The following is a 13,941-nucleotide window of genomic DNA, read 5'->3' as shown; positions in this document are numbered from 1 at the left end:
ACAAGTAACCACTAATAGCAAAATTGGGGGAGCTCTGGGGCGAGTCATCTCCGTGCCTGGCCCAGAAGCATTGGCATCACCTGGGGACTTACTAGGAATGTAAAATCTCAAGCCTCATCCCAGACATGGGGAAACAAAATCTACATTATACCAGGATCCCCAGGAGATTATTTTTATGCACAGTAAAGTTTGTAGAACACTGCTGTAAGTCACCGTGGGGTCTGGGAAGGCTATTCCCAGAAAGAGGTGCAATTTGATGGATGAATCCGAGTGAGGGCCAGGATTTGTGGGGCTTTCCAGCAGGAAGAGAGAGGAACTTGCCATGGTGCCCTGTTTTCTTCTTATTCATGGGTTTTACAGTTAGAGAGTGACTTATTCACTCAAACAAATCAAGGCTATGTGCTGTGATATAAAGAACATGAGCTGTGGACTGAGGTCAATCTAGATCTGAATCCCATATATTTTGCTTCCAGTTTCTAAGATCTTAAGCAACTTACTTAACCTTTCTGAGCCTCAATTTTCTCACCTGTAAAATGGGACTGAATTATCTGCCTTACATTTTTTGAGGACCAAAGTGAGATAAGGTATGCATAATGCATAGTACATGTTAGGTCCAAAATAAATAAATGGTAGCTGTTGTTAGTAGTCATTATTAACAGAGTCTTTCCTAGCTCATGTCCTGCTTCCCTGTCCAGGGATCTCAGGACTCCCTCCCCACCAAAAATGTGGAAGCTTTGGTATGAAAGATTGAATGATTCCCCTCAGCCTTTTTACACAGTGGGATGTAATGAACTTCAGGGCATGGTGGCCCGGGATGTACAGCATCAGCAGGAGGCATCTGGAGTCAGTGTCTGGTCCCAGGGTCCCAGGAGGGCTCCGTCAGCATCTTTGCCAGCAACATCCAGGCCCGCCCTGGGGAGAGGTTGCCAAGTCCCAGCTGTGCCACATCTGCCTAGTCACCTACCTGCCAATCTCTCCGCAGTTCCCTCCCAATGACCCCAAGGTGAGGACCCAAGGCAAGTGCATGCCTTTCTTCCGAGCTGGGTTCGTCTGCCCCACTCCACCTTACCAGTCCCTGGCTCGAGATCAGATCAACGCCTTGACCTCCTTCCTCGATGCCAGCTTGGTATACGGCCCCGAGCCCAGCCTGGCCAGCCGCCTTCGCAACCTCAGCAGCCCGCTGGGCCTCATGGCTGTGAACCAGGAGGCCTGTGACCACGGGCTGGCTTACCTGCCCTTTGACATCAAGAAGCCAAGCCCCTGTGAGTTCATCAACACCACCGCCCGAGTGCCCTGCTTCCTGGCAGGTGAGTCTAGGCTGGGAACAGAGGAACCCAAGGACTGGCAGCAGAGAGAGACCAAAAAAGCTTCAGGAGTCTATTAGGCAGCTTCCAGGGAGGCTTTGCCACTACTGCCTTTCCTCTTTTGCCTTCTGGAAAAAAATGCACACAAAACCCCGCTGCCTCTGGCACTGGTCCAGGACTGGCAGAAGGGCCCCGATGAATACAAAATCTAAGAACATGTGTTCACTCTAAAAAAAAAAATTTCAGTCCAGAGAAGCACAAATAAGAAAATCCACAAAACCCCATCACTCACAGATAGTCATTGTTAACATTTTTAATGCCCATCTTTCTAGGTTTAAAAAAAAAAATAATAGATATATTCTATACTGTTTTACATAATAGGGGTTATAGTATCAGTTAAGTTCTATAACCTGATGTCTTCACTTAATATATCACATCATTAATCATTCTTCTACAACATGATTTTTACTGGCTGCCTGGTATTCCATGACATATATTATAATTTATTTTATCAACCCTACTTGGAAGCATTTATTTATTTATTTATTTTTACTTTTATTTTTTATTGTTATGTTAACCCCCATACATTACATCATTAGTTTTAGATGTAGTGTTCCGTGATTCATTGTTTGGAAGCATTTAAATAATTTCTAGATTTTCTGTGATTTATTGCTGTTTTTTTTAGGTAATGAACATCCTTGTTGATGAATCTTTGCACTCGTTTTTAATAATTTTATTTTATTTATTTTTATGTTTTTAAAAGATTTTATTTATTTGAGAGAGACAGAGCACAAGCGGGGGAAAGGGACAGAGGGAGAAGCAGACTCCCCACTGAGCAGGGAGCCCAGTGCAGGGCTCGATCCCAGAACCCTGGGATCATGACCTGAGCTGAAGGCAGACGCTTAACCGACTGAGGTGCCCCTCATTTTTAATAATTTTATTAAGATAACTTACTAGAAGAGGAAGTTCTAGATTAAGAGGAATGCCTATTTTTAAGGCTTTTTATACACTCAGCACAAAGCCCTCACTCCAAACAACCTGTGCACAACCAAAGCCCCCCAATTTTGTTCATTCTGTGGGCCCTTGCCCTCCTGATCTGCCGTCAGGCCCTGCCTTGAGCTTCTGGAGACCTCTCCTCTTCCAAAAATCCACTCTGCAGGACAAACCCCTGCCCACCCAGACATGGCAGAAAGCCAGTCCATAGGCCCAGATCTCTTGGGTAGATCTCTTGGATTCCATGTTCACACGTATCTCACATCAGTCCAGACACAAAACCGAACCCTTTCCTGTTTTCCACAAAAATACCCGCTAAGACCAAGCATTAGTGAATTTAATAGACTTTTCCTGAAGATTAGAGGACACAAAATGTCCTCTTGTGAAACACCTGCTCTTCTGCCAGTTAACTAACCACCCCCATCCTGTTCCTCCCTTCTTTCCTTTCTCCCAATGGCCCCCATCTCTAGATTCTTCTCCCGTATTGCACGGAAAAATTTTACCCTACCCACATTCCTGCCCTCAAATTTGCATTCCTAAAACTTTCGAAGTTGCTCCGCACAAAAAGCCCCTGTTAATTTGTACTGCCCCAATTTAGAGGGCAGTTGGGATTGTAATTAGCAAAATTTTACTTTTTAATGTCATCTGTAGTTTTTAGCACAATCTTGTGCGGTCAGCCTTATTATCCCCATTCTTCCAGAGACTGAGGATTAGAAGTGCCCCATAACTTGTCCAAAGTGACTCAGCTAAAAATCGTGTGTGTGGAACTGAGATTCAAACCTATGAATCCCCACCCCGATCCCTTTCCACTTAACTTCCCTTAGGTTAACTGGAAGGAGGGGCTTAGGGGAGGGTCCTTTGGGGACACTATCATCTATTTCTTTGTGCAGGTTACTGGGTTCTGGGGCCACTCCAGGGGAACCAACCTTCCTGTCTTCTGGGCTTTCAGGAGATTCCCGAGCCTCGGAGCAGGTTTTGCTGGCCACTTCCCACACCCTCTTTCTCCGAGAGCACAATCGTCTGGCCAAAGAGCTAAAGAGACTCAACCCTCAGTGGGAGGGAGAGAAGCTCTACCAGGAAGCCCGGAAGATCCTGGGAGCCTTCGTGCAGGTGCGGAAGCCCAGGAGCACTACCTCCCACACCCACCCGGCTTCTGCCCCTGGCTCCGCCACCTTCTCTGTTTTCCTGTCCCTCCACTTCCCCTTCTCCCCCTCTGCTGCTTCTTTCCCACTGTCTCATGCTTTTCGCTCTCCCTTTCGTTTCTTTAGCTTCTTTGCCCCAAAGTGAATCCCTGGATTCAGAGTATCGGAGAGTCATTTGTATGTTGGTCACTCAGGTGCCATCACGGGGACCAAAGTCTCCGTCACTCCTGGGACTGTTACTCAGCAGCTAGGTGGGTTATTTCAGTTAGAGTCTCTTCTTTTTAAGTTCTCCACACCCAAGCCACAAGTCACAGGCATTGTCCATTGCTAAGTAGATTGGCTGATTGACTAGCTAGAATTAACTGTGCACATAGTTAAGCATTTTATTTTGATAAGGTACAGTTTCCTAGGAAGTTGTAAACCAGCAAACAGTGCATACACCCAGCCTCCCCCAGTGCTAATGTTTTGCATGACCACGGTACACCAAAAGCAGGACATTAACATTGACACAAGCCAAAGGTCTTATTCAGATTTCACCAGTTAGAAATGCAAATGTGTGTGTGTGGGTGTGTGTGTGGTGTGCGCACGTGTGCATGCACACGCCAATGCAATTTTATCACACGGGTAGTTTCACGTAATCACCTCCACAATAAAGATACTTCACTCTACCATCACAAGACTCCCTCCTGCTACCCTCTGAGAGCCACACCCACCCGCCGCCTTCCAGGTCCCTATCCCCTGGCCCTCACCAATCTGCTCTCCATCCGTACAGTTATGTTATTTCGTGAATGTTACATAGATGAAACCATGCAGTATGTATCCTTTTGAGATTGGCTCTTTACATTCAGCATAATTGCCCTGAGGTCCATCCGGGCTGTTGCAGGTGTAAAGTCCCTTTTTGTTGCTGAGTAGTATTCCATGGTTGACTTAATCATTCACCCCATTGAAGGATATCTGAATCGTTTCCAGTTTGGGGCTATTATGAATGAAGCTGCTGTGGACATTCATGTATACATTTCCACACGAAAGTAAGTTGTTCTTTCTGTGGGATATATGCCTACAAGTGCAATTGCCGGGTCATACTGAGAGTCCGTTTTTAGTTTTAAAAGGAACTGCCAATCTCTTTTCCAGCGTAGCTGTGCCATTTTATATTCCCTCCAGCAGTGTATGGAAGATCCAGTGTCTCGGCAGCCCGGCCTTTATTTGCTGTCATCATTGTTTTTTATTTTACCCTTTCTGATAGGTATGTAGGGACATTTCATTGTGGTTTTAATTTGCATTTCTCTAATGGCTAGTCATGTTGAACATCTTTTCCTGTGCTTATTTGCCATCCGTATATCCTCTTCGGTAAAATACCTGTTCATATATTTTGCCCATTTACTGTTAAGTTTTGAGGGTTCTTTATATATTCTAGATACAGATCCTCTGTCAGATATGTGACTTGTAAATATTTTCTCCCAATCTCTCATTCTCTTAATAGGATCTATTGCAGGGTAAGAGTTTTTAATGGTGATGAGATCCAATTAAACCTTTTATTTTTCTTTTTGGTGTTCATTTGTAGGTAATGTGTCATTTCTCTTTGGCAGTATTTAAGATTTTTGTGTTTATTTTTCAGAAATTTAATTATAATGCATCTTGGAGTAGACTTGTTTGGGTTTATTCTGTTTGGTAGTCTTTCATGAGCTGTGCTTTGGGTGTCAAGTCTCAGAACTCTTTCTCTAGTCCTAGATTTCAAAGATTTTTCTCTGGTTTTTCCTAGAGGCTTTATAGTTTTATGTTTTCCACTTAAGTCCATGATCCATTGGGGGTTAATTTTTGTATAAAGTGTGAGGTGTAGAGTGAGGCTCATTTTCTTTGGCCTATGGATATCAATTGCTCCAGCACCATTTTTTGAAAAGGCTATCCCTCTTCTATTGAATTGTTTTTGCTCCTTTATCAAAAAGTGTTTGGGCATTTTTATGTGAATTTATTTCTGAATTATCTATTCTGTTCCATTAATCTATGTGTCTCTTCCTATACCAGCATCACAGTGTTTACTGTGGCTATCCAATAGGACTTACCATGGGGAGCTACGATTCGTCCTACTTTATCCTTTTTCCAAATTGTTCTGACTATTCTAGGTCTGTCCCTTTCCTATATATTTTTAAATAAGCTTATCTACGTCTACAAACAAACAAACAAACAAAAAAAACCTTGCTGAGATTTTGATAGGAATTGCATTAAAATTTAAGGAGAACTGGGGGCGCCTGGGTGGCTCAGCCGTTGAGCGTCTGCCTTCGGCTCAGGTCATGATCCCAGTGTCCTGGGATCGAGCCCCGCATCGGGCTCCCTGCTCCGCGGGAAGCCTGCTTCTTCCTCTCCCACTCCCCCTGCTTGTGGTTCCCTCTCTTGCTGTGTCTCTCTCTGTCAAATAAATAAATAAAATCTCTAAAAAAAAAAAAAAAAAATTTTTAAGGAGAACTGACATCTTTACTATGTTGAGTTTTCCAATCTATAAATGCAGTATGTCTAAGTGTTCAGGTTTCCTTTGCTATACTTCATCAGCATTTGGTAATTTTTATCATACAGATTCTGTACATGCTTTGTTAGATTTATACCTGAATATTTCATTTTCTTTGGAGGAGTCATAAATGGTATTACTTTTTTTTTTTTTTTTTTTTTTTTACTTAGCTTCCACTTGTTCTTTATCAGTGCATAAAAATCCTGGCCTTGCTGAACTCAGACAGTTCTGGGAGTTCTTCTGTGGATTCCTTAGGATTTTCCACACAGAGAATCATGTCATCGGCAAATAAAGACAGTTGTATCTCTCCTGTTGTAATCTATATGTTTTTAAAATTTTCTTTCTCTTGCCCTGTTTCAATGGCTATAATTTCCAGTACTGTGTTGAATAAAAGTGGTGAGAACAGACATCCTCATCTTCCCAATCTTAGAGGGAAAGCATTCAGTCTTTCACCATTAAGTATAATGTTGTTTGTAAATCTTCTGTGGATGCTGTTTATGAGGTTGAGGAAGTTCCAGTCAGTTCCTAGTGTATGGAGAGTTTTTATCATGAATAGCTGTTGAATTCTGTCAAATGGTCTTTCTTCATTAATGCGACTTTTCTTTTTCTCTTTCTTTTTTAACTTATTTATTTGACAGAGAGAGAGAGAGAGAGCACAAGCAGGGGGGGAGCAGCAGGCAGAGGGAGAAGCAGGCTCCCCGCTCAGCAGGGAGCCCAATGTGGGGTTCGATCTCAGGACCCCGAGGTCATGACCTGAGCCAAAGGCAGATGCTTAACTGACTGAGCCACCCAGATGCCCCTGACTTTTTTTCTTTAGCCTATTCTGCTTGCTTCAGGTTTATTTTGCTCTTCCCTCTGGTTTCTTCCAGAACTTGGAAAATGCCATGCCCCTTCCTTCCGGCCTCCATGGTTTCAGATGAGAAGCTCCCCGTTATTCACAGTGGTTTTCATTTATAGATAATGTGTCATTTCTCTTTGGCGGTATTTGAGACTTTTGTGTTTAGTTTTTAGCAATTTAATTATAATGCATCTTGGAGTAGATTTCTTTGGTTTGTTATGTTTGGTATTCATTCAGCCTCTTTCATCAGTTTTGGGAAGTTTCCAGGCATTATTTCTTCAAATACTTTTTCAGCCCCACCCCTTTCTCCTCTATTCCTGGGATTCCATTAATATGAATGTTAGATCTTTTGTTATTGTCCCACAGATCCCCGAGGTTCTGGTTTGTTTGAGGTGTTTGTTTGTTTTGTTTATTTTCTTTCTGTTGTTTAGGTGAGTAAATTCTATTGATCTGTCTTCCATTCTACCCTGTCATCTCCACACTCCTGCTGGGTCTTCCTAACAAGTTTTTAATTTTAGTTTGTATTTTTCAGTTCTATCATTTCAGTGTTTCTTTTTTATAAATTCTATTTCCTTGCTGAGATGGTCTTTTGTTGTTGTTGTTTTAAGGTAACAGAATTGGTTGTTGAAGCATTTTTATGAAACTGCTTTAACATCTTTATCAGATAACCTCAGCATCTGATTCATGTATTTATTGGCATCAGTTGATTGTCTTTTCTCAAACTGTGGCTTTCCTGGTTCTTGGTGTTATGAGTGATTTTCAATTATATCCGAGACATTTTAGTTATTATGTTAGGAGACTCATGATCCTATAGAAGTCTATTTGGGTTCAACATGTAGGTCTGGCATACTTTCGTGGGCTTTCGTTCCAATGACAGTTTAGTTTCCCAAGCCCTTGCAATGCTATTCTGGTCTGCTTCACTCTTCTGATGCCTCTAGGGTTCCCACTCAGTGCCTACTGATGCTGTCTGCAGAAGGCACTTTCTTGGCTGCCTTCTGTTGTAGGGACATCATCCAAAGAATGAAAAGTATCTACCTAAAGATGATCTGAATTAAGGTTTTATATTAGTTTTCTTGGGCTGCCACAATAAAATATCATATGCTGGGTGGCTTAAACAACAGAAATTTATTTTCTCCAGTTTTTTTATTTTCTCCAGTTTATTTTCTTCCAGTTCTGGAGGCTGGAAGTCCAAGACCAAGGTTTCAACAGGTTTGGTTTCTCCTGAGGCCTCTCTCCTTGGTGTGCAGATGGCTGCCTTCCCTCTGTGTCCTCACATGTCCACACACTTCCCTCTGTGTGTGTGCCTCCTGGGTGTCTCTCTCTCTCTTCTTATAAGGACACCAGTCCTATTGGATGAGGGCCCCACCCTTATGACCTCATTTAACCTCAGTTATCTCTTTATATGCCCTATGTCCAAATACAGTCACATTAGGGGTTAGGGCTTCAACATATACCTTAGCAAGGGGACACAATTCCATCCATACAAGGCTTACTGGACTCCAAGAAAAAGAAATCCATGCAGGCTAGTTCAGACATTTAGTATTGGTTCAATCCTATACATATGTCAAATGGAAGCTGATAAAGGTTTCTCCTGGAACCCCAGGGCAGGGAGTATAGTTGGTCCTAAGCAAGGTTAGAGCCAGAGACTGGAAACCATCTGGAATCTCACTCTGCCTCTCTTTCTCCATGCCTTTCTCTACTTCTCTATTGTTCTCCACTCTCTCTCTGTCTCTCTCCTTCTCTCTGTCTCTGTCTTCACATGGGTTTTTTCTGCTTTTCTGCACATGGTAGCAAATGATCCCCCATATGGCCCCACTTGTCCCCTCAGATCAAGCGCCATCAGAAACAGTCCAGGACAGCTGCATCCAAAATCTAAATTCCTGAGAGCAAGAATCTGACTAACCAGCTTGGTCTGGTGCCACAGCTGGGCCAGTCCACTATGGCCAGAGGCAAGTTTCTGTCTCTTGCCACCTCACAGAGTCTGAGAAGCAGACTGCCTGCTCCAAGGATGAAATCCCCACGACCTTTGCTGCTGAACAAATTGGAAGCAACCTAAAAATAAAACAATAAGAGAGGGATCCATGAATGCAATAGAATATTATGCACATTTAATTACGTAATAATTGTGAGCTAGGTAGAAACATGAGAAACTTGAAGTGAAAAAGCAGAATTACAAAAGTATGTATTCTCTAGGAGTACAAGTGTGTAAAAATATGTATTGTATAGACAAAGATTAGAAAAAAGAAAAAATTCGTATAGTTATTGCATTACGCAGTATCATGATTTTCTCTTTTTTCAAAATTTTCTCTGTGTGTGTTAGCTCATTGCTTTGAGTAAAACAAACCCCCAAATTGCTCTCTCCATGGTGCACCATTTGTCTCAGAATTGGAGATGAGGTGAACTTACCCTGTGAGCCATTCCTGTGGTTCATCATTCCTTTTGCTCTGGCCCTATGGGGAAAAATTGAATGATGTGACATCATTATGTTCAAGTGACACACAAGGATTGTCACTTCAGCTTCAAGGCCATAGACCTGGAGTGGAGATGACACAGAGAGTGCATGCCTAGTGCCGATTCAAAGGACTGATCAGTAGGGCCCGTGTTGAAGCATATGATGAGCGACCAGCAGAAAGAATGTCATGATCAATTAGCAACTCTCTGCCATGGTCACAGGAAGGGAAATGGGCATGTATGTTATCCATTTGCCCTCCTAGATTTTGGGGCACTCATCCCTCTTGACCGCAGCTTCCTCCAACCTCACTCTGCAGAGGTCTCAGTGTTCTCCCACCCTTTGCTCATGACATGTTTCTCCCCCCAGATTATCACCTTTAGGGATTACCTACCCATTGTGCTCGGTGATGAGATGCAGAAGTGGATCCCTCCATACCAAGGCTACAACAAATCTGCTGACCCCCGAATTTCCAATGTCTTCACCTTTGCCTTCCGCTTTGGCCACTTGGAGGTCCCCTCCACCGTGTCCCGCCTAGATGAGAACTATCAGCCGTGGGGTCCAGAGGCAGAGCTCCCCCTGCACACCCTCTTCTTTAACACCTGGAGGATAGTCAAAGATGGTATGTCCTTTTAGGGAAGCACTGTCACCTGGTGGTCTCACGCTTCGGCCTGCTTCTAAAGAAGCCTGGCTTAGAAGTCAGACTCCAGGAACTTCCTTTCTGTGTGACCTTGGGCAAGTGAATTCACCTCACTGAGCCTGTTTCCTCATTTGTAAAACAGGAACAACAACGGTACCTATCCCACTAGGATATACAAAAAATTAAGTGGCATGTACGTGGAGAGCACCCTACAATGGTTTCCGACACACAGGAGGTGGTCAATAAATATGAGTTATTATTCTTTCTCTCCTCCTCTGGCCTCCAAGCTGCCTAGGTTTTCCCTGCCTCAGGCTTCTCTGACCCCTGCAGAAAGAATTCATGAGTTTGGTCAATAAATTGCTCTTTTCTGCTCTCCTCTCTCCTCTAGGGCTTTCCACCTCCATCAAGTGCCAAAGGTTGGGCCCAGCTCCCCTTTGTCCTGGGCCAGGCTGCGTTGAAACTGGCTTTATTTAAGGCCTGACAAGTCAGGGTCATTCTTTGTAGCCTCCTGCTACCTCTCCCCATGCGTGAGAGTTCCTCAGGGGAACATGTGGAAGGAGGAGCCGACTCTCTGAGCCAAAGCTCAAAAAACTCCTGAAGCTTATATTCCTGCCGTCATCCCAGGAATGCCCCGTTCCCCACCCCCATCCCCATCCCCGGCATGCAGTCAGATGCCCTCAGCCCCAGCACACCCTGCCGGCTGCATCTTGCTCTTCTCTCCTGGCTGCCAGCCTGAGATGTTCAGTTGGCCCTACTTTTTACCTGAGAGGAAACATCTGGTGGAGGGAGGGGCTAGCAGTGGAAGATGGCCTCACCCTACCCCCATCCCCGGGATGGCCTCTGGGTCTCCCTTGCAGGTGGAATTGACCCTCTGGTCAGGGGCCTGCTGGCCAAGAAGTCCAAGCTGCTGAATCAGAATAAAATGATGACCAGAGAGCTGCGCAACAAGCTTTTCCAGCCCACTCACAAGATCCACGGCTTTGACCTGGCTGCCATCAACATACAGCGCTGTCGGGACCATGGGATGCCTGGTGAGTGGGCCTCGGGTCCTGCCTGGCCCAGGGAACTTCTCGTTGCTTTCTGAGGTTCCTGGGGACTCTCTGCTATAACCCTGGGGATCTGACCAATTCTAAAACAGAAAGCAGAGATGCCAGTTTAAAAATTCATTTTGTTCGTCTGTGAAATGGAATCTTCCATTCTCCCTAATGCAGAGATAAGAGAACATGTCTAGTACCATCTTGGAGCTCCTCAAATGAACAAGAGGACAACAGCTGACTTGTCAAACTAGTTTAAAAGCCCAGAAAAACATTAAGAAAGGAGAATAGAGAGAAACCAAGGACTTTTGGACCTTTCTTTGGACCCACGAAAGGCAATTTAATGTAGTAATGAAGAGCCAGACGGCCCGGGTTCAAATCCCAGCTGTGCCATTTCTAGTGACATGACCTTAGGCAAGTTACTTATCATCTCTGTTCTTCAGCTGACATATTTGTACAGTCCTTAGAATAGTGCCTGGACCCATAGTAAGCACGATATGACCTGCTAGCCCTCCCAAGCCTGAAGTACAAGCATAAAACAATGGAGCCCGGCCCGCCCCGCCCCAGAGGCTATGAGGCCAGACTTTCTGGGGCCAATGGAGCTGGAACAGGTATGTCCCCAAGGGGGGTCATGGGTGAGAAGCCCCTGGGATGAGACAGCTTCAGCCCCTCTGCCCTAGGGTACAACTCCTGGAGAGGCTTCTGTGACCTCCCACAACCCCAGACCCTGAAGGAGCTGAATGCTGTGCTAAAGAACAAGAGGCTGGCTGAGAAGTTACTGGATCTCTACGGGACCCCTGACAACATCGATATCTGGGTTGGGGGCGTCGCCGAGCCCCTGGTAGAGAGAGGCCGGGTGGGGTCTCTCTTGGCCTGCCTCCTGGGGAAGCAGTTCCGACAGATTCGTGATGGAGACAGGCAAGTGAGATCATGTGAGGAGGGCAGGGGAGAGCAGACCCTTCTCTGTGGGGGTCCCGAAGTCCTGTGTGAGGACTAGCCCAGACCTCCATGTGTTCCCAGCCACCTCCTGCCTTCCCCTTCGGCACAGTGGGGCGGGAGGGGCCGCCGGCGGGGCTGTGTGGACAGACCCTGCTTCTGTCTCTGCAGATTCTGGTGGGAGAACCCCGGAGTCTTCACTGAGAAGCAGCGGGACTCTCTACAGAAAATGTCCTTCTCGCGCCTCGTCTGTGACAACACCCACATCACCAAGGTCCCACGGGACCCATTCCTGGCCAACAGTTACCCCCAAGGCTTTGTGGATTGCTCAACCATTGACAGGCTAGACCTTTCACCTTGGGCCTCAGTGGAGAATTAGGGGCCCAGACTTCCCGGCCTCCCACACTGTGCAGTAGCGCTCCCTTTGGTCCTTGATGCCATTTCAAGCAAGTTCAGTGACCCAGTCCCTTAGAGCTCCACACCCCATCCCGGCCCTTCTTTCAGCCAGGTTTCTCTCCACTCGCCGGACGCACACCTCGCTCAAGCCCAAGGCCGGCAGCTCAGCCTTCCCAGCTCCTCCACTGGAGTCCCGCTGCTCCCACACCATGCCCTCTGTCTGCGGAATGTCACCGATCCTCTCCCTACAACAGGTCTCATCTGAGGCCGTTGTGCTCTTATCTTTCCACCTCTCCTTTCAAACTAGATTGTAAGCTCCTCGAGCCAGAGACTTCAGTCTGCTTCTGAGTGTCCCCCCTGCCACCCGGCATGAGGCTCAGCCGACAGCAAGGGCTCAATAAACACCCCATGACTGACTGAAGACGGTGGCAATGACACTATTCCCTTCTAGAAGGCAGACCTTGGAACCACTGCCAAATAACTAGATGTCTACAGTGCAGACTGTCTTACCACTAAGATGTTGTGTGCATGGGTCTGTGGGATGAGAAGGTATGGTGTGGTGAGATTTCAGTTCTCAGAGAAAAGGAGGAGGCCAGGGGCTCCTGGGGGAAGAAACAATGGCCAGAGAGGCAAGGGAGAGGTTTTGGGGTGCTGTCAAGGGGTCAAACAGGGAGGACGTCTGAGCCTGGATTTCCCTACACCTAGAGTTGATTTCCCTTCCAGAAACCCTTCTGGGAACAACCCTCTTCTTCGAGGGCAGTCCTTGGAGCCTGTGAGACCTCTGAAGGGGCATCTCCAGAATATTCCTTGCACTGCTAATACATACTGTGTTCTTTTAAAATGACCCTCCGGGTAAGGTCAGCCTACCCGGCACCTCCAGGTCCCCTGACTGGCGCAGTGGGGGTGGGAGGCACTTAGCCAGCCTGTGGGAAGAGCCTAGGAGCCTGAAGACCTGGGCGGTCATCCTGGCTCTGGCGCCTACGTCTTCGAGCCTCAGATGAGTTCCGTCACCTCTCTGGCTACCCTGTCATCATCAGTGAAATGGAGAGTATTTATCCTGTCATGGGAGGTCTTAATGTGGCCTGGGGCTCCTATGGGTCCATGAGCCTCGGCATCCTGCACACCTTCAGGTTCCCAACTGGGGGTGGAGGGGGAAAGGGAACAAGGTGGGCAGGGGGGGAATCCACCAGTCTCAGATATAGGGGTCAAGCTCCAGGCAAGATTATTTGGGAAATAGCCTCCTTCCCTTCCCTCAGCTCTGGCCCTGTCCACCTAGGCCCAGCCATCTGTTGTCCCTGCTCTCGGAAACTGGCTGCACGAAGCCAGGACTGAGAAGGAGTCTGTTGTCTGAGGGCCTCCGAGCCATTGCGTCAGGCTGCGGGGGTGCACGATCCAGAGGTGCCCCGTCAGCTGGGAAGGGCCTACCTTCCCATCACACCTCTGTTCTTTCTCTCCTGCAGGACAGCACTGTGTCCCCTCCATCCCCCAGCACCTGACACGGGCCTGACACAGAGTGAGCCCGCAACAGATGTTTGCCAGAGCAGTGGACGAGCGTAAGGGCTTGGTGACCACAGTTTCTGTCCTCCGGGGTGGTGTGGGTGGAAGGTGAGTCAGGATGGTCTGCTCGGTTTGACCTGGCCCGGAGGCTTCCAAGAACTGCCTGCTTGGCATGTGTGCATCAAAGGATGACTCCCAGAGACCCTCACCCC

At 46.5% G+C, this 13,941-nt stretch overlaps 1 protein-coding gene across 1 annotated transcript in view; it reads left to right on the top strand.

Annotated features, from left to right (window-relative positions):
* Positions 1–12,620, top strand: part of LPO (lactoperoxidase) — a 42,581-nt gene extending 29,961 nt beyond the window's left edge. The window contains exons 8-13 of the mRNA XM_078066370.1: positions 983–1,307; positions 3,247–3,407; positions 9,596–9,848; positions 10,724–10,897; positions 11,581–11,818; positions 12,008–12,620. Of these exons, the coding sequence (XP_077922496.1) occupies positions 983–1,307; positions 3,247–3,407; positions 9,596–9,848; positions 10,724–10,897; positions 11,581–11,818; positions 12,008–12,215 (1,359 nt within the window). The 3' untranslated portion in view covers positions 12,216–12,620. The remainder of the gene's footprint in view (positions 1–982; positions 1,308–3,246; positions 3,408–9,595; positions 9,849–10,723; positions 10,898–11,580; positions 11,819–12,007) is intronic.
* Positions 12,621–13,941: the final 1,321 nt, after the last annotated feature.

The sequence above is a fragment of the Halichoerus grypus genome, chromosome 2 (assembly GCF_964656455.1).
Source record: "Halichoerus grypus chromosome 2, mHalGry1.hap1.1, whole genome shotgun sequence".
Classification (NCBI taxonomy): Eukaryota; Metazoa; Chordata; class Mammalia; order Carnivora; family Phocidae; genus Halichoerus; species Halichoerus grypus.
Note: the sequence above shows the minus strand (reverse complement) of the source record. Positions and strands in the feature narration are given on the sequence as shown.